The sequence below is a fragment of the Agrilus planipennis genome, unplaced genomic scaffold, assembly GCF_000699045.2.
Source record: "Agrilus planipennis isolate EAB-ADULT unplaced genomic scaffold, Apla_2.0 scaffold149, whole genome shotgun sequence".
NCBI classification, from domain to species: Eukaryota; Metazoa; Arthropoda; class Insecta; order Coleoptera; family Buprestidae; genus Agrilus; species Agrilus planipennis.
This window is the reverse complement of record NW_020438906.1, coordinates 767,083-786,072: the sequence shown is the minus strand read 5'-3', so window position 1 is coordinate 786,072 and position 18,990 is coordinate 767,083. Positions and strand designations below refer to the sequence as shown.

The 18,990-nt window shown below is 34.0% G+C and overlaps 1 protein-coding gene across 1 annotated transcript in view; it reads right to left on the bottom strand.

The window, feature by feature from the left end:
• Nucleotides 1–738: 738 nt before the first annotated feature.
• The window catches only part of LOC108736397 (photoreceptor-specific nuclear receptor-like), a 52,386-nt gene continuing 34,134 nt past the window's right edge, over nt 739–18,990 (bottom strand). Inside the window, exons 5-9 of the mRNA XM_018468806.1 lie at nt 10,983–11,103; nt 7,674–7,801; nt 3,743–3,990; nt 2,794–3,025; nt 739–1,002 (exon numbers count right to left, since the gene is read on the bottom strand). Coding sequence (XP_018324308.1) covers nt 764–1,002; nt 2,794–3,025; nt 3,743–3,990; nt 7,674–7,801; nt 10,983–11,103 — 968 coding nt within the window. The 3' untranslated portion in view covers nt 739–763. The remainder of the gene's footprint in view (nt 1,003–2,793; nt 3,026–3,742; nt 3,991–7,673; nt 7,802–10,982; nt 11,104–18,990) is intronic.

Sequence of the window (18,990 nt, the reverse complement as noted above, 5' to 3'; positions counted from 1 at the left end):
TTACAAAATTATAAGGTTATAAAAGAAGACTAATTACAGTAATTATAATACAGGTAGGCACTACTAGTTGCTAGCACAAAAAAATCTGACTGGCAAATTTACTTATTTAATCTAATAAACGACCAAAATTATTAAAAAAGAAAAAGAAAAATTGTTCAAATTTGAAAAAAGCTGTTAATTTTAATGCTAGTATCATTAAATACGAATTATAAATATAAATTTATTAATTGAGGGACGTAGAACCGTAAATGTACACACATTTTACCTTAAACTGTAATGTCCAACTGGAAAGCCATTTTGAAACACGATTTTCTTACAATCGTCAGTACAACTATTATTTCTCACTATCCATAAGTTGACGGTAAGCAGACGCCCGTCAGACGTCCGTCAAAATATTATTCCATAAATACTTAAAGTTTATCTATTCTGAATGGTACAGAGATATTAGAAGCATTCTGCGGGATGTGTTATACCAATCCTCCCAAGTTTGAACGGGTTAAGCTAGTACGTAAATAAAATTGGCTAGTTTTTTAAACGTTTACCATCTTAAAAATGTTTTTCGAAACTTTAAATACATAGAAAAGTGCTAAGACTAAAGACTAATACTTACCGTTCAGTTTGAATAAAGCCTATAAAATATAGTACGCATTATTTTATTTTGAATTACATTAATATTAGGTGATGTCTTACAATATATTACACTTATTCGATTATTATGGTAACATAAACCGACATTTCAATGTACAATAGAGTTCTATATATGTTAATTTTTATACATATCACATAAAACTTTTTCCATTGGTGTATTTCCTATGGTTTTCTGGAAAAATAGCGCCTCTATCCTGCCAGCAGGAACATGTCGCAGCGAAGGTAGCATTAACAGTAATCGTCCAAAACGTGCAACTTGCCCTGGAAACTGCGTTCGACAATGCTGGCACAAAACCACTTGAGCTTGATCCTGAAGGTTTTCTATTTGACTTGGATCCTTTAAACCTCGAGTTTCTACAAGGATAAATTGGGCATGAGGGACATTTCTGTCCGACTAAAAACAACTTTGCGTTCAACAATCTTTAATTTTAGTCCAAGTCTGGACTCCCAAAAATTTTTTGAAATAAATTACTCAAATAATTTATTTAAAAAATATTTTTCTATAGATAATAAAGTACGTTTGAACTTTGAGCGTCACTCGTATAATTTTTTTCTGGACCTCGATAGAAGTTTTCAAAAAATTGGGACCCTACCTAAAATTACTTGCTAACCCCTAATACAGGGGATACCGGAGGAAACGGTGTGGACAAAGAGAGTGAAACCTTTACCTACCCTAACTTACAACGACTTAATACAAAATAAATGAAACAAGAATGTGAGTATTTTGTCGCATGGTGGGGGACGTAAAAAAGGTAAAAAGGGGAGGCTTTTACTTACTATAATATAACCTATAAAACCTACTCAATGCAGAACCGTTAATGGCGAGGAACTTTGAAAAGAGTCATTTCGCTATAGCGCGCCCTCCTTCTCTATATCATGCCGAAAAGTATCAAATGTGTATTAAAACCTTCAAAATTGTATAAATTAACCTCAAAAAAAGTTTTTTTAACTTTATTATTGAATACACTAAGAGCTTAAAAAGTTTCCTTGCTTTTAGTAAAACGTAAACTATTGGTGAAAAAAATTTGAGCAAATTCTTTCCTACGAAGCAGTGCTGTGTTTACACGTTTTATATTATATTGTATTTACTTTTTAATACATAAATAAAAGCACTCAAATTAAAAATGAAAAAACTAAAGTAAATCTGTAAATGATAACAAGATTCTACTTGGAAGTCATGGAAGTGATGAAAATGCCACCTATCAAGTAAAAGCTCTAACAACCTACTGAGCTTTCGCGATCAATAACGCCGACTGGGAAAAGCTCACTAAAAACCTCAGAATGAGAAGCTTATGTCTAATAACGAGTATAGAGGTCATCATTGTCTGATTTTATACATTTTTTGTTCATCAAAAACCCATTATTAGACGTAAAAGCTATTAGTTGAAGAATTTTCACTTTAAAAATTCAACAAATACGATATAAGACGGCTTTATATTACCTACTTTTTCATTTTCAATTTCATTCATAACATTAAAAATTTGAAAAAGATTGTTAAAGGTGGGTTTGGAGCGCGGCGGTGTATGGGTGCAAAACAAGGACAATAGGGTGTTACAGGCGAATAATGAGGGTACCGTGGATAGAGAAGGTTAGAAATGAAGAGGTAATAGAAAGAATAGGAGAACAGAGGACTCTATGGAAGTCATTAAAAAAGAGACGAGATAGGTTGGTAGGATACCTTCTTAGGCATGATGGTCTAGTCAGAGACATATTAGAGGCAGAAACAGGAGTTAGGAGGGGTAGAGGTAAACCTAGATTAGATTATTGTTCCGAAATAGTTAAGAATATGGGTTGTTCTAGTTTTGGGAAAATGCGAAGATTACCTCAGGATAGGAAAGAGTGGAAGTACGTGTTGAACCAGTCTTAAGACTGACGACCTTATGCTGTTGATAACAAATTCTAACAATAAACATTTGTGTTAATTTTTTTATATTAGTAGAACGGCACCAACTTAATAGAATTTTTCTACATGAATCGTACATTTTTTTATTGTTTCGTATTTATTTATTATATAAAAATAAAAATAAATAAATATAATTTTTAATTGTTTAAAAAAAGTATTTAATTCGATTACCCTTTTATGATTGACTTGTGTTTTTGTTGACTTTGTTATTGTTATTAAAGAAAATTATGAAGCAAACTTACCCGCTCTAAACAAGACGATTGCCTTCAAACAAGCGAATTCTGCAGGATCAACATGGATAGCTTTGAACCTCATCAATGTGTCTGCCAAGGTCTTCACATCTGTAGACGTTTCTCCAATTTTATCATGATCGTGATGATTAAAAAGAGGACAGGAAGTGACATCCATGGGCATACACCACTGAATCGCATTGAGTAGAAATAGGTCGCTCCAAACTTCCTCCAGAAGGATGACCTATGTTTATCCAAGGATAATTGTAGGAAATTTTCAGATATACAAAATAGAGTTCACCGCTTCACTTGGTTGAAATTCATAGTCAAATTACAGAGAATAAACATTAAGTTCTTCAATTTTCACTTGGTAATATTGTTTCAAATGCATCTAAAGAAGCCGAAGTTTGACGAAATAATATAGTCAAGCCGTGTGCCTAGTTAAGAATTATTGAAATTTACCAATTAGTGTTTATTTTCTATAACTCCTAAGCAGTTTCAATGAAATCACATTGCTTTTAACTAGATAATTAAAAAAATTTTGCCAAGCTTACAGCTTTAATAGACCACAAAAATAAGTCAAAATAGAGAAAAAAAAATAGGCATTAAAGCAGATATAAATGAGCAGATGGGCATTACAAATAGGTATATGGGGAAGATGTACTGAAGAGTACCCAAAAAGGGTAACCTAGTACGTCAAAAGTTAAAGTCAATATTCGCATTAATAGGATATTATGCAAAAAAGCGCGAAAACAGACCAAAAAACCGCAAGGATATAATATCCATAAGAGGTAATTAAATTAAATTGAATAGAGAAAACTGCTAAAAGGAAAGATATTTAAGATACTGCCAAAAGTAATCGTGACTTTTTTAATTTATCAAGCGCACGTACCGAACTACCATTCTCCATTGTTATTGATAGGTAACATCAAAACTAAAAATTAGGTCTACTACTATTTACCTGATCTCGGAATGGTAAACTGGCGAAGCTAGGTAAATTTTTTGCCCATTTTACAGCCATAAACAGTAGTCTTGCTGACGTTTCGTAAACCGTTTCCTGACTCGTCGGATAAATACCGAAAGACGGTAATAGGCCGGTTGCCGAAATGGCAGAATGTGGCTCAGGTCTAACTGGGCCGTTGGTAGACGAAACCCCACATCCTGAATTGGGAAGGTCATCTTCCTCGTTAGTAACGTCAATACTTTCTTCTAAAAAAATGATCAAAAATAAGATCCTATAGTGTAATTCTGTTTAATCTTCTTCTCCTATTTTGTATTCAACTCGTTTTGATCAAAGCAATACTGAGATCTAAATTTATATTATTTAAAAAAACACAATCAACATTTCGCCCAAGTTGTTGGACTTTTTCAAGGCTAGTTGATGGAATTTGGTTAAAGGACATGCTCAAAGATCAACAACCATTAACAAACATTAGTAAAGATTTTTGTATCGATAAAACTCTAAAAACTAACTAACATAACAATTGTCAGTCCCAACACTGGTTAGACACGCACCTCCACTCTTTCCTATCCTGGACCTACCTACAGGGGCGGACTAAGGCCTAGACAACCTAGGTACGTGCCTAGGGCCCGTAATTTTTGGAGCCCGAAAATTAGGTTTTTAATTTTTTAATTTTTATAATTAATTTTTATTTTCATTTGAAAAATATTTTATCTGAAAAATAGGCCCGGAATTACAATGTTGTCTAGGGCCCGCTTTAGCCTTATTCCGCCACTGATCTCTAACAAGACCTTCATGCCTGTAAACGTGTCCTACCAACCTATCTTGCCTATTTCTTATTAACTTCCATAAAGTCCTCTGTTCTCCTATTCTCTTCATTTTTAACCTTCTCTATCTACGGGATCCTCATCATTCGCCCGTAACATCACGCATCACATCGAACGCTTCCAACTCTTTCTTTTCCGCCGCGCCCACCGTCCATGTTTCGCACCCGTACAGTGCCAAAAAGTACTGTTCGCGAGAGATAGAAAAATTAGTTTACGTTTTACGATGATTTTTGACACGTACTTAGGGCATCAATCCGAACGAAGCCACTGGTAAAACCTATCATGGAATTTTGTACACACACTGTCAGGAGTACAGAAAATAACATAGGGTACCTTTTAACCAGAAAAACAATGCTGGTCCCAAAGGATAGAAAAATTAGTTGTATGTGGTCGTCGATGATCCTTAGTACGTAATTAAGAGATCAACTTGTTTCAAATTTTCTAATTTCAAATCTATCCCTATAATCGTAAAATTAGTTAAAAGCCTACCCTTTCAACACATTGTAATGACGATAACTGTAAATAGATAAATATGCACCTTTTAATGTTTTTGTGTTCATTTCAGGGCATTCTTCAAACTATTCCTATTTGAATAGTAAATCATTCCAATAACATCTATCAGTAATATAGGATAAATGAACTTTAATAATAGTGTTTTTATAGCACTCGACGAGTGCGGGAACTAAGAACTAATTTGTCTTGAAAAGACTTCTGCCAAATAGAAGCAAAACGTCGACTTGGGCTAATAATATTCTTATTTGATTCTGTTTTATAAAGAACTGTTACAGTAAAAGGTCGAAACTCTAATAATAACGCAATTAGCTTCTATTTGCTTAAATAAATATTAATTGAGTTACTTCATTCAATTTGTAACTGTATTAAAATTTAAGTGAGAATTTTGCGAAAATCTTGCTAATAAATGTTGTTGTTGGTCATGGGTCTTGTTCATTAATATTGGTCTTGATCTTGGTTTTGTTAGATGCAAGACAAGACAAAACTGCAAGACCAAGATCAATTCAACATTGTTTTTTATTTGTTTATGCTTCAAACAAATAAATCTGTAAAACAAAAAATTAACCGTCTTAATATTTGATGTGCTTCATTAAATTTCTTGATTCCACAAAAAAAAATAAATAATTCAGTCATTAATTTAAAAACTATTACTTTTATGGTTTTATTGTCCAGCCTATACACAGAACAAGGTTGGTGTTCTGAATTTAGTTCGTACGCTTTAATCCTGGATTGTAATGTCAGTCCACTAATTACTCCCATGGGACGTAAACTAATTTGTAAACTTCGGCGCACGTTATTACTTAGTATCAACGATTTCTAAAACTACCCTTGAACGGAATTCAGCCACCTATTTATGAATTTTAAAACATGCTGATAGCACACCACATAAGCGAATAGTTCAAAAATCGATTAAGAAAAAATATAGAAATACAGTTGGAACATTCAAAATTGGCATAGACTGTAATAAAACTGTCGCATTTACTTTCTTCTTTCAACTTACTAAATAGACTAGAGCGGTTGCTGACAGACGCCTACTCTTACTCATGACAGACGTTGTAGGGAATATCGTAAATGTAGAAAAGAGATGTCAGGTAGGAATTGCAGCGGACACTTAGGAGCCATCCATAAATTACGTCACACGTTAAGGGGGAGGGAGGGGGTCGACGAAGTGTGACATTGTGTGGCAAGGGAATGGGAGGGGTCCTAAATTTCGTGACGTCACATTTCAAAATTTTCAAAATGTACATGTTAAAACACGAACTTTACAATATTAACAAAAAACTCAAAAAACATTTGCAACGATGATGCTGTATGGTTGGATGAAACAGATGTTGTCACAATAAATGTTCCCGACATTAACAACCCAAAAGAGAACGAAGTGGCTGCTATGACAGTTATAAATAATTTGAAGGGGTGGCTTCAAAGTCCGTGGGTTCAAGATGATTAAGTTTTCTTTAATTAATATAACTAATGTTTTTTTTGTTAATTTTTTGAAATGTTAATTTTATTAAATAATTTAAATAGAAATAAAAGTAATTTCGGAACTGCTGGTTTAATTCAGTAATTTCTAGATGTAAAAATTGCAAAATATGTGAATGTGACGTCACACTAGGAAGGGGGAAGTCTCACAAATGTGACCAACTATGACAAGGACGGGGAAGGGGTCAAAAAATCATAAAATTCGTGTGACGTAATTTATGGATGGCCCCTTATCAAAAAAAAGGAATAACATTAACACCAATTAATGTGTAGCAGAAAGAGATGCAGACAAGCAGACTATGAGTAAGTTGCCAGCATCGGACTTTAAAGAAAGTTCAACATTTTTAGGAATTTACGAAAGCAAAGATGCTTGTTTAAAGATATAATTCCAGACAGACAGTTATAAAGCCGACCCTAATCTTTTGCGTACCTGAGTAACCTCTAACTACTGCACCGTTTACTATTATTCTGTTATCTCTTTTCACTTTGTCTGTATTATACTTCATTTACTTTTTCTAGCGATGCCCCTTCCAATGTCTTAGATGCGCGCTGGCAAAATCGTAGGCAAGGGAGAAAAAACTCATTATACTCTCGACTCTTGTTCATTAAACATACTTTTTCATACAGCACCTGCCAAAATTTTTGTTCAATCATGAATAGTAGTGCGAGTCGAAAACAAGCGTTAATGCCTTTAATGTGTCTTCAAATATAAATAAACATCTCGTTGATATTTTCAGTAGTAAATGGTACCAATAACAGCACATTTGAGCAATGCAATTGTAGTAGATAAAATGGTCAATTATTCTGTACAGTACTGTACGGATTATGCGCTCCTCACCGGTTAAGAGTTTGGCCAAGAGTTGTCTCCTTTCTTTTCTGGCCTAGTGCTGTTCTTTTCTACTTTGCGCCGGTCAAACTGAAGGTCACATCGCTACAGAAAGTAAACGAAGTATACTCATAAAACATTTCCTAACTTAACAAGGGCGTATACAAAACGTAGTAAATGACTACTATACAGTCCCAAGTTGAAAGAAGAAAGAAGATACGTCTATTCTAATTTTGATCGTCTCTACTATACACATATGTATGTAGTATAACTTTTATCATCTCACCATCATTGTCGCTGTTTTCTTGTTTCGGCGTCGGTTCTCTACTTATCATTTGTGGTGGTGGTGCCGAGGGTAATAAACCATGACCATAACGAGCCGGTGATAAAGCCATGGTAAGTGACACGGGCGGCCTAAAATATTTCCTTAAAATATCTGTTATCAATTTCAACAAATTGGTATTTAATCAAGTTTTATTGAATCGAAAGCATTTTAAAAAATAAACCAAAAAAAGATTTACTAGGGTATTACTAAGGTACCAAAGAGCCTGTTCAGGTGGGACATGCATTTTACCCATTTCTAATGTGGTCATTGTTAACTAGACTTGGGCATTTTAGTTCAGTAAAAAGAGCGCTTAACTTAGTTTATTATTCTTCCGCGAACTGGTTCGCTGTTACAGTTCGTTAAGGCGCTTTAGATTCGAAAAAGGTAAAGACCCTTTCAGCAATGATGGAATTATCTGATATTAATTTACATTACATCAAATTTTCGTAAAAATATTATTTTTTTTTTTAGAACTCCCAAACCGTCAAGGTACATTTAGATAAGTTGTTGTCCGGGCTGATGGGCGGTGGTATGTTGGGTTGTTTTCCCAACGTTTCATCCACAACTGTGGTGGACATCATCAAGGACGATGTCAAAGTGTGTTTCGCAACTATGAAGACTTCGGCATCCCCCTTGAAAATGTCCACCACAGTTGTGGATGAAACGTCGGAAAAACAACCCAGCAGCCCGCCGACATCAGCCCGGACAACAACTCACCTATATTCGATGCCGGTCGTGAAAGCCTACAATATTTCGTCATCTTTACTGCGTGGTAGGTAATTGAACTAACGAACTAATTTCTTGTTTAGCTGCGAATTAGTTCTTGTAGTTCACACACAGGATCGCTCTGTGGAACTAGTTCGTTCGTGAACTACACAAGCCTATTGTCCTCTCATGCACATTAAAAAAAGAAACACCTATCTCCAGTGAACAGGTTTTGTGGTAACCTGGTCCTTAGGATAAGTCCCTTTTTAGTTTATTTCTTCCTTTATTTCAGCCTTCATTTTCTATTTTTTCCTTAATAATAACCTAAAAGAACTAAAATAAAACTACTGATCTATTCCATAATCTATACAATAGTGAAAAATTTTACCGGTGAAATTTGTTTGGAACCAATAAACGACTATTTGTCTCACACTTGTTTCATATGCATGCGAATCATATGTTTATAAAGGTTTTATGAAGTGGAAAATATCAGAAAATCGCTGCTTTGTAGAAACATTGCAAGATCAAAAGCGTTAAAAGCTGTGGGCATTTGAGCTGAAAGTCGGTTTTTCAGCTTTGCTTGAAACAAAAAGCTTAATGCTGATGCTGTGATCATTGGTCTGACAGTAAATACTTTATCTAAGCACGTCAGTGCCTCTTTACGTCATACAGGTATAATATCCACACAATACGCTCATTAAATAATAACGGGTGAGGAAACACGAAAGAATATGGAAATATCAGATCCAAAAACCACATTAAATAAATTAAAAAACATAAGCTAAGTTTACAAGGAAAAAAGTCGACCCCTAGATGACACATCATTTTATATTTAAAAAAATTCTGTTTTTGTAATAATTATATGATAATCTATAGAAAAGCTATTAAAGGTGCACCTAACTGTGTAACACGTATTTCTACTTTTACGTTTTTTTTTCCTTAATAAATCACCTGTAATGTTCCAATCAGTTTTCTGACACCAAAAAGTTACCGAGCTTCAAGAGTTCGGGAGGGTAGGAAGTGTGTGTGTGGCTTTTAATCCAATTAAAAATTTCTTGCCGAATACAAACATTAACAGGTCAATTGAAAAGTCCCCGGCCTAAAATAGTAAAACACATTTTTTTTTGCAAAATTTGTTTTTTTTATTCAACATAATTCCCTTCAAGGGTGATACACTGATTATAGCGATCCTCCAACTTTTCGATACCATTTTTGTAGTACGATTTGTCCTTTGCTTCAAAATAGGCCTCAGTTTCGGCGATCACCTCTTCATTCGACGAAAATTTTTTCCCAACGAGCATTCTTTTGTGATCTGAGAACAGGAAGTAGTCGCTGGGGGCCAGATCTGGAGAATACGGTGGATGCGGAAGCAATTCGAAGCCCAATTCATGAATTTTTGCCATCGTTTTCACTGACTTGTGAGACGGTGCATTGTCTTGGTGAAGCAGGACTTTCTTTTTCTGCAAATGCGGTCGTTTCTCGGCGATTTCGTCCTTCAAACGGTCCAATAACGCTATGTAATAGTCGCTGTTGATGGTCCTTCCTTTTTCAAGGTAGTCAATGAAAATTATTCCACGCGCATCCCAAAATACAGACGCCATAACCTTGCCAGCCGACTGTTGCGTTTTTGCACGCTTTGGAGCGGGTTCATCGTGTGCAGTCCACTCCGATGACTGTCGATTGGACTTCGGAGTGAAATGATGGAGCCATGTTTCATCCATTGTCACATATCGACGCAAAAACTCGGGTTTATTACGCGTGATCATCTTCAAACACTGCTCTAAATCATCAACTCGCCGTGGTTTTTGGTCAAAAGTGAGCTCGCGCGGCTCCCATTTTGCACAGAGCTTTCTCATACCCAAATATTCGTGAATGATGTGATGTATACGTTCCGTTGATATCTGTAGAGTGTCTGCTATTTCATTCAATTTCAATTTACGGTCATTCAAAATCATTTTGTGCATTTTTTTAATGTTTTCGTCCGTAACTTTTTTTTCACAATAACAAAAGTTGCTTCACTAAAAATGCTATAATTCACAAACTAATGATCCGACAGCCGTCAAATTTATAGACGCGTCTTTTGAAGGTTAGGACTAACTGAAAATCATATGGATTTAGTTCTGGTGCCGCCATCTATGTGTCAGGCCGGAGACTTTTCAATTGACCCTAGTATTTGTACTTCTAAAGGAAAAATCTTTTTCATAGTTATTCACACTCCTGAATATGTCAACATCGACACGAAAATGCCGACTTAGTCACTCGACATCAAGGCTTGGGAGGGAGAGGATTGTCACACCCCTTCCCCCCACTGACCATAAAAGAAAATTCTACCGGATTACTTTAGAAGAGACCGCATTAAAAAATAAAATTAAGTTATAATCTAATTGCGATAATTATTATCAGTCGATGTAATCAATGTTAGAACAAAGACTGTAATTTACCAAGTCAATAAATAAATAAACAGATAAATGAATGAATAAATAAATAAACACTGCCATGTCTTATTTTATTTAAACAAAAACTAGTGATATAAAATAGGATTGCAAAAAATAAATTTTTACTCACCCAAATACGCCCACCGCCACTGCTGCCTCCCTCAAAGCCCTTTCTTGCTCAGCACTCATTTCTCTTAGAGTTTCTGGTCGAATGGTTGCTGTATTGCGAGGCTGTCTTTCATTTTGAACAGCTGAAAAACAAACTGCTGTTCGTTTCAAAGGAAAAATTATTAAAGCATTAAATCTAAACATTGTATCGGTTTTAAAATTTTAACATGGACAAAAGATTACAGCACCAAAAAACTTTTTTTTCTCTTTCCGTAGTTATTATAGTAGGTATTGTTACATAGCATCCATTAATTCGCATTCAGGTCACTGGTACAAAGTTGGTACATCTAAATTGTTTATTTAAAACCGCAAGCTAATATCTACTTACCTACTGTGTTAGTAGGTCAATTAGCAACCAATTAAATAGCGGAATCCATAATTATAATGAGTAATAATCAAAAAAAGAGCGAAGACATCGAATGTCGCGAATTGAATTCACGATCGTGAAGATGCAAGGTGGTGAGACGGCTTACCGCCTTCATTCACACTGTGATAGTTTCCCGCCATTTCTACGTTCCCTAATTATCTAATAAGGTAGGCTAATATTATCCAATTATTATTAAGTTACTAATTAATTATAGTTAAAATGATGACAAGTTATTCTAAATTATAAAATCGCTTTTAAAATAACTACTTATATGTAGTGTCCGACCGAAAGTTCGGTTTCGGTTTCGGTTTCGGTCGAGTTTCGGCAAAAAAACGAGTTTCGGTTTAGTTTCGGTTTCGGCGGCAAACCTGCCGAAACTACCACCGAAACCGAAACTGCGCTTGGGAGTTCGCGCGCTCTACTCGGTCATGTTCGGCGCGTTAAATTCCATCCAAGCGAACAAGAACAGAAGACATTTCGCATCTTCAAAAGAAAAATGAGTCTAGTCTACTATACTTACTCAAATAAGCATCTCACCTATTTTAAGTATTTTTGAGGCGCAATTAAAGTATTTCCTTAAATGAGGGACTGCAGAGCTATGTGATTTAAAGATAAAAAAATGAAACTGACCGATTATAATAACGTTTTCTTTATTTTTCTCTCAAAACATGATCCTTATAAGGAAGTTTCGGTTTCGGTTTCGGTTTCGGCCGAAACTGAGACCGTTGCCGAAATTCGGTTTCGGTTTCGGTTTCGGTCGTAAAAACCAGTTTCGATCGGACACTACTTATATGTATAGAGATATAACTATATCTCCAAACAATATTTATAAAATTCGCTTCTTTGATACAGTATTGCTTAAACAATAGGGAAGCCACCAGGAGGGTTGGAAGGTTCAAACTCCACTGCTAGGACAGGTACAGATACTCCTTCAATATCTTCTAACAATTTGCAGTTGTAAATCTACATCGTAAATACAAGCAAGCGGATAAGGTCATAACCCTACTTATTTATTTCATTTTTTAAAGTGAATTTACACAAACTGTATAAATTTTTATGGCATCAAATTTTGCAGCAATTGTTATATTATTTTTCATAATTGGGGGGTTCAGCGCTTTTTACTTGCCCTTCCCATCTCACAAATTCTGGTGACGCCGGTCTCCCTAACCGAAACCCAACTTTAGACCTAGCTTCTACATCTCTAGACTTTAGAACAGCTTTTTCCAAACTGGGAGACGCGGACTACTAACTAGTCTCATTAAGCGACAATAATTATTACAACTATTATTAATTTTTTTTGTGTAAGAGTTTATCTTAAAAAAAATTTTATTACTAGAAATTATTACTAAAAATGTTTTTCTTTGTAGTATTTTTGAAAATGGAAGAGAAGCGCCATATAATCAAACATTTTTAGGGAAGCCGTGGTAAAATAAAATTTGGAAACCACTGTTCTAGACCATGTCGCTCAGTCAAGAAACTACATTAGTATTTTCTTCCTTTAACTAGCAAAATTGCTTCGAATGGTCGTAATTAGGGACCATAGTCCACTCCCGACTGTCTCGGTGTCAACCCCAGAAGCAACAAATTTGTCACTGATCCAGGCAAAGTTCACAATCTTAAAATAAAATCTAAATGATATAGTTTTAATGAAAATAAGAAGAATAATAATTATTTCTAAACCTTCGGTGTGTTATCGTTTATGCTCTGACTAATGCACATCTTTAACGGTTGCTCATCTGACGATGAGTTCGTTGACAAATCGTAGTAACAATTTAACGTTAACGCTCAATTAGATAATATATGCATGCGAATAAAGGGTCAGGGCGTATTATGACTTAAGGGCACACGAGGCCTGCACGCACGTGTCGGCCACGAAATGTACGGTTTTCTCCGCAAAAGGGGTAATTTGGCACGCAAATAAAGCCCCTGCTGAGTACACCCCATAATTACAGAAGATGAGCGCGTATATAAAATGTATATGTATTTTTTTAATGAGTATTATGGTTGTCTGTAAAGTCGGTTTACTGACGATAGTTGAACGTGACAACGTCATAAGAAAATACTGATGGAATGGTTTCATTTTTCAAAAGGAAGTTTTAATTTTATTTGTTTGATAGATATTTTGTATGGATATAGAGAAGGAGGTAAATGGAAATGTATTATTGTATAGCAGCTGTCCACGCGGACGCACCGCTCACTTAAGTAGGAGAGAGACAGATGTCGAACGCTGCCGAACGCGGAGGCCGATTGTGCCTCTTTGTCGCTCGTTCCGCGCTCTCGCTTGCACTTCAAGCCTTAAATGGAACGCCTCAGTGCGAGGTAACGTCGCATGAATCATGTTTTTTCGTGCGTGCAGCCGGCTCCATCGAATTATAAGACGTTGTCACGTCAAAAATATTAAAAATGGAACACAAAATCACTGTGGCTTATAAAACTAATCAAATAAGTTATTGCACTTTCTATGGCTTAGAAGTCAATAAGCGAAATATTCACCAAAAAAAATGATCTAAACTTTTTACGTACAACAAATGGTTTAAGCAAAAATTTGCTCCAAAGTTTTCGCGCAAAGCGTATATACTGGTTAGTCCATTAAGCGCACCTTGTTCTCTAGCGGTCTTGTCGTTGTAATTGGAAGAAAATAATTCCAATAAAAAATGTTCCTGATCAAATCATCCCTCTGCAGAAATTAATTTCAGAGATGGCGGACTTCCGGATATACCGGATGCATACATCAGTTGCTTTATTTTAAATAGAACACCCTGTATATTATTACATTTTTGAATTCAGCATCAAATTTAATGTCCAATTTGTTAAGCCTAGTTTTGGCCTGCGCGATATATTTTTGGAGTGATTTAGTAATTTCTAGAAAATTTGACGCTTGTAGTAGGTACCTTTACAGAAATTTTAATATCTCAGCAATTATACTCGATAAAAAGATACGGCTGTTACTGTTGAAAAGAGCACGAAACGCACTTAGTTTTCCATCTAAAAATTTCTTTCAAAGCACATTAAATCATTACACTAGTAATGTTCAAATTTTAAATGTTTCAAACATCAATAATTCATTTTTCTCAAATGGGAAGCTATGTTCCTTTTGACATCGTCAGATGCAAAATTAAATTCTCTTTCGATTTTATTAAGGCAAATTGGGATCTACGCTTGACGGTTTTAAAAATAATTGCGATTTGTTAATTATTTTGTAATCTGCAGAGAAAACGGATAGATTTTAGGCGGCATGGGTCTATAGCCGAAAACACATTCTGTCATGTTTATTCGAATTATTGATACAATTACTTAAACCCAACACAAACAATTAATGTCATAAAAGATTGCCGTGACTTCACGAGCAGAATTTTCTCAAAATTGCCGTTTATTGCCGAAGTGAATAAAACTCCGGTATGAACAATATTGGGAACAATCTTTATTTACAATAAATTATTAAATATGAAAATGAAAGGTATACAACAACAACAGTACTTATTCAAAACAACATATTTTATTTTTACATGCACTTCTGCTTCACTAAATAGTATAAAACAAAGTCGCTTTCCCGCTGTCTGTCCCTATGTATGCTTAAATCATTAAAACTACGCAACGGATTTTGATGCGGTTTTTTTTTAAAAGATAGAGTGATTCAAGAGGAAGGTTTATATGTATAATACATGCATAATCTAGTAGGGAAACACTGGTAATTTTAGAGGTTTCTAATGTGATGTCGTAAATAAACACATTTTTTGCGCTAACATTGCAAACGCTGGCTGAACCTTACGAAATAGATCAAAATAATGTACTACAATATTGTACATCTTAAAAGGGTCTACAAAAAAATCCACGATGGTACATGCCTATCTCTTAGGGATAACCCACATAATAATTTTTATCCTTTACTTTTTATGAGAAATAATGACTTATTTACGAAGCGATTGTAAGCAATACAGCATTAATTCTTATCCAATTAAGTGCCTTAAATACATTGTGCATTTAATATAGATCAATATGGCCCTTTACAGCATGTAATTTAAATGAATATTTTAGAAGATATTACAGATTTAAAATGCAGGGACATAGCGGATGCGGCGGTACCGGCCGAGAGGCCGGTTTGTATTGTCTAATGACAAAACCACTGTGAATGTTCCATATAAAGACATTCTGTAGTATATTTAGTATGTTCAGAGGGTATCTTTTGAAGATTTCTCCTTCTCGATAATAATCTAAACAAAACAAAAATATACATATTTAGTATCAGCATTGCACCCGTGCGAAGCTGAGGCGGGTCGCCTGTTATTAATAAAGGAAAACGTAATGTAATTAAAATTTGTAAAAACGTCCTGATTGACCGTTTAGGGCGTCAAGAAACGTCGCATTTTCAACCATTTTAATCATTTGATTAATATAGTTTAAACAATTTCCAAAAGTTTATATTTTGCAAAAATGAATGGTCTACTCGCTTACTTCAAAAAAATGGCATCAAAGACAAGTGTTTATTTTCATGCCATCAGTAATGCTTGGACAGATATGGGCTTATTCGTTCAGTTGGAAACTTCGGAGTAAATTTTTGCCTAAACTATGTACGTATACCTATATGTATAATAAAGTAGCTTCAAATAAATTCACTAGAAGTAACAGTTTTTCGTTTAATTTTGCGTATTTGGTATTAATCTTGCATATTCGATCTTGGTTTTAGTATTGGTCTTGTTCGTTCGGTCTTGGTTTTAGTTTTGGTAGTATAAACACGGAGAAAACAAAATTTTTATGACAACGCAAAAATTACAATTTTCGATTTATTCATTATAAATTGAAAAATTGTAATATTTGTTAGGTAACTTGCAATAATCTCAATTTTGGCATGTTTTTTATTATAAAATTACTTCAAGTTTCTTAATTGTTACAATTTAATTTGTAATATCAACTAGAATACTTAGTAAATTTATTTCTGTTAGGATTTTATTTTTACAAATACGGGTCGAAATTGTAATTTTTATTATTTTTGGTTGTATTGTAAATATCGCTTTAATATTTAGGTAAATTTTCCTTTTTCATTTTCTCCGTAAAGACAGTTTTAATCTTGGCATTTCGCAAGACTAAGACCAAGACTGCAAGACCAAACCCAATTTTGCGCATCACTACCCTTGACCAGTCTCATTATCTTAATTCTTTCAACCCTTGAATTTCCCAAAAACAAACTTAACACAAACGTGCTTTGTTAAATATCATTAAAAGTAAAGCATAGTCAGTCCCCCCGCTTTGTACATTAAAAATTGCCGTTTAAACGAAGCTAATGGCTTTGCTCGCCTAAAGGGTCCCGGTAGGTAGAGTCACAAACGAAAACGCGAGCGTCGGAGAGATTGTCGCGACACCGACGGACGCCTTCAAACAGAAATGACGACGGCGACGATGGGCGCCGCAGAGATACACACAGAAGACATGTTCTTTAGATTTGCATGCGCCCGATGCCGCCCCCGGCCTTTGTACTCGTTACCGTATTCGCCCCAATTAAGCGAGCCCTTTGAGTAAGTGACGAACAGAAATTATTACTCCAACCCTAATGGCCCGGTCTGCCGATGTTACTCGTTAAATGCAAAATATTTAACCGAAATGTTAAACAAAGAAAGCGTAGCTACTATAAATAGTAAACGAGTAGATACTTATTTTAAATGTTAGATTGCATTCCTAAAAAGTTACCCAGTTTTAACTACAGAAGCATAAGGTAAAAGGCCCAGTTTCTGACACTGTAACAGTGATATCTGAGGTTATATTACGATAACTAAAATAATATTTAATTAGAATAAATAATTTTTATACTATAAACAAGTTCAGAGTTTCTAGAAAAACTCATATACGCGATATAATTATTTGAAGCGAATTAGTAATTTTAATTAATGATTTAAAAAGTGATGTTTGAAGACCCAGTTTCTGACACTTAAAATTTCTTGTGTTGTAGTTTCTGACACTGCCATCGGCCTAGTTTCTGACACTCATATTTGGTAATGATTCTCTCTCGGTTAAATTATGTATTATCAAGTTTAAATAAACTATAAGTAATTAAGTATTCATTAAAGATAAATTAAATATTTATTATAAGTAAGATATTGTTATTTTTAACAAAAATAATTAACTCCTGAAAATAACAAACAAAAATATGTATTTGTATCATCAATAAAATTTATAATTCAATTGAAAGTAAAAATTATCATAGTAATAATCATTTTAACACTAACAAAGATGAAATTTCTTTTACAACAATCATTTTCGTATTTGAAAGAATTATTTATAACAGTGAATATAATGTTTAGTTTATTCACAAAAATATTAAATGAATATTTATCGCTGTAATTACAGAAAATAGTATATCAAATCATAATAATCATAATAAATACAAATTTTGAAACATTTTATGGATGTCAACAAACAAATAACCTCCTGAGTAAGAGGTAAGAATGTGAGTGTCAATAACTGCGACATACCTATAAAATTGAGCCTAGTTATTGACACTTATATTTTATTAATAAAGCTTTATTTAATATGATATATTGATTTTTTAGACTAAATAATAGTTCATTATTAAACAATTTATATATATTTTATTATATTTTTATACTTATATAATGATTATTTCACTGATTGAATCGTCGAACGCGCTTCCGTAATTTGCTTAGACCATAACTAAAAAATGGCTTCCGCAGTCACTCCACACTTAAAGATTTTTTTTATTAAGTTTTCTTATTTTTTATTATTGTGCTTGTCATTAATTAAGTACAGAATAAATTTATTTTAATTTTTAAAAAATTTATTAACCCACTTAAGATCTTTTTTTTAATTCAATTTAACCTAAAATTGTCAGAAGCTGGGTCAGTGTCAATAACTTTTACCTTATATGCGGTAATAAAACTTCTGTAACTTACACTTCTACATATAACTCCATTTTTTTAAACTAGAATATTGCTTTTATTCCTTCACATTTATTCCAAACTCTTTAACTCGAGTTTCTCCTCATCTCTCACTCTGGCTCCAAATTAAAATTCAGGTTTTACATCATAAATTAGTCTCCTTAGTCTCCTCATCTGCAATTATTATTAATATTCTTCGGAAAAATCAACCCCCAGCAATAAAAGAAAAACATTTTATTGATACTACTGTATAAAAATGAATTAAACGTAACACTAGGTACTTTTATTCAAGTTGGAACATGTTTCTTGTTTACATGGTGAAGGAAGCAATAGTAAAAATAATATTAATATATATCTATGTATTTATCACTTTTCGAAATGTTCATTTAGACGTTATCGTTATATACACATAGCAGAGAATATTTTGGAGAGAATTTTTTTATTGATGTATCTGTAAATTCATGTTTAGGTCACTGGTATAAGGCTGGTACATTTAAATTATTTATTTAAAACAGCAAGTTAGTATTTACTTTGTTAGTTTTTTAGGAGTCGAATGCAAGATCACGAAGATGCAGGGTGGTGAGACGGCATACCGTTTTCACTCACCCTGTGATAGTTCCCTGCCATTTCTGTGTTCCCTAATTATTAAATAAGGCAGACTAAGATTATTATTATATTATTAAATCATTAATTAACTACATTTAAATTGGTACCTA